Here is a 1,130-nt window from a genome sequence, read left to right on the forward strand (position 1 = left end):
ATAATCTCAGAGCAAGATAATCCACTGAGAAAAGAACAGGATGAGAGTTGTTAAAATTTAGGACAACATGGTTTTGATTCCTCCTAGCCAGCCAACTAGATATGCCCGTCTATGCCTTAAATGAGATGGAGAGCTAGGTACCAAGTGATGGGGTTTAGGTGCAGATGTATACCGCACCGACTTGGTGTTTTGATTTTATTTTGATTTTCTTAAGTTGGACTTAGAGATATTTCATTGGTTAGTTAGAATAGGTTATTGTTTCGAGAAATGCAAACTAAGCGTCCAATGAAATGATATCTAATCTTATTAACTGAAACATAAATAAATCTAGACCAAAGTAGTGAGTGATTAGAGCGGAGCATATAGACAACAGTCTCAGTCTAAAATATCCTAATCTTTTGCTCATTACCAAGGGCTGAAGCTAAACTTATTTAACATAGTAGCGTATTGTCTTATTAACGTATACGTCTTGGTATCGTATAGTCAGCCTAGAGGAGACCGACTGTTGGACTCTCACACGTGACTACTTATCTATGTTTTCTGGCTGATTCTTTGTTTTCGTCATTTGATCGTCTTGGGACCTTCCTTGTTGTCCCTGGGCTAATGATATACTTGATTGCGATGGTTCCTTCTTGGTTTTACTCGTATTAGTAGATTCTATCATTGTACTCGTTGTCCAAACGTCGTTAGTACAACGACCAGATAATCTAAATCGTTCAAGATGTCGAGCCATGTCTTATCTGTTGATTCAAAATCTCTTTTCTTCCACTTCATCGATCGTAGGTAGTTCTCCACGGCCATTCCCATGCTCCTCCGGTCTCAAGTCTTCTTCCACCTTACTGCTGCTGGTTGACATTAATGGCGGCATCGTATCGCTAGCATCACTACTCGAGAACCCAATATCTCCTTCTTCGTTAGGCAAATTTTGGAAGATCTCGTCATTTTGATACGACATTCTTTGTTCTTAATGTTTTTCAATTGCAAAAATGTGTGCTAGCTACCGAATAATTCTTATTCCATAGCTTTTCCTATAATTTCTAATAAAATAACAACTTCTATGGTAAGTTAAAAATGTAGAAATACGGCCTCCGGTCAGTCTAAAATATCAAGATCAATTGAGATAATACATT

General features: G+C 37.8%; 1 protein-coding gene across 1 annotated transcript; it reads right to left on the reverse strand.

The window, feature by feature from the left end:
* Positions 1–748: 748 nt before the first annotated feature.
* Positions 749–955, reverse strand: SARC_04876 (hypothetical protein; the record flags this gene model as incomplete). The annotated part of the gene is made up of 1 exon (XM_014301279.1): positions 749–955. One exon carries the CDS (start codon positions 953–955, stop codon positions 749–751), a length of 207 nt encoding a protein of 68 aa, XP_014156754.1.
* Positions 956–1,130: the final 175 nt, after the last annotated feature.

The sequence above is a fragment of the Sphaeroforma arctica genome, assembly GCF_001186125.1.
Source record: "Sphaeroforma arctica JP610 unplaced genomic scaffold supercont1.290, whole genome shotgun sequence".
Taxonomy (NCBI): Eukaryota; class Ichthyosporea; order Ichthyophonida; genus Sphaeroforma; species Sphaeroforma arctica.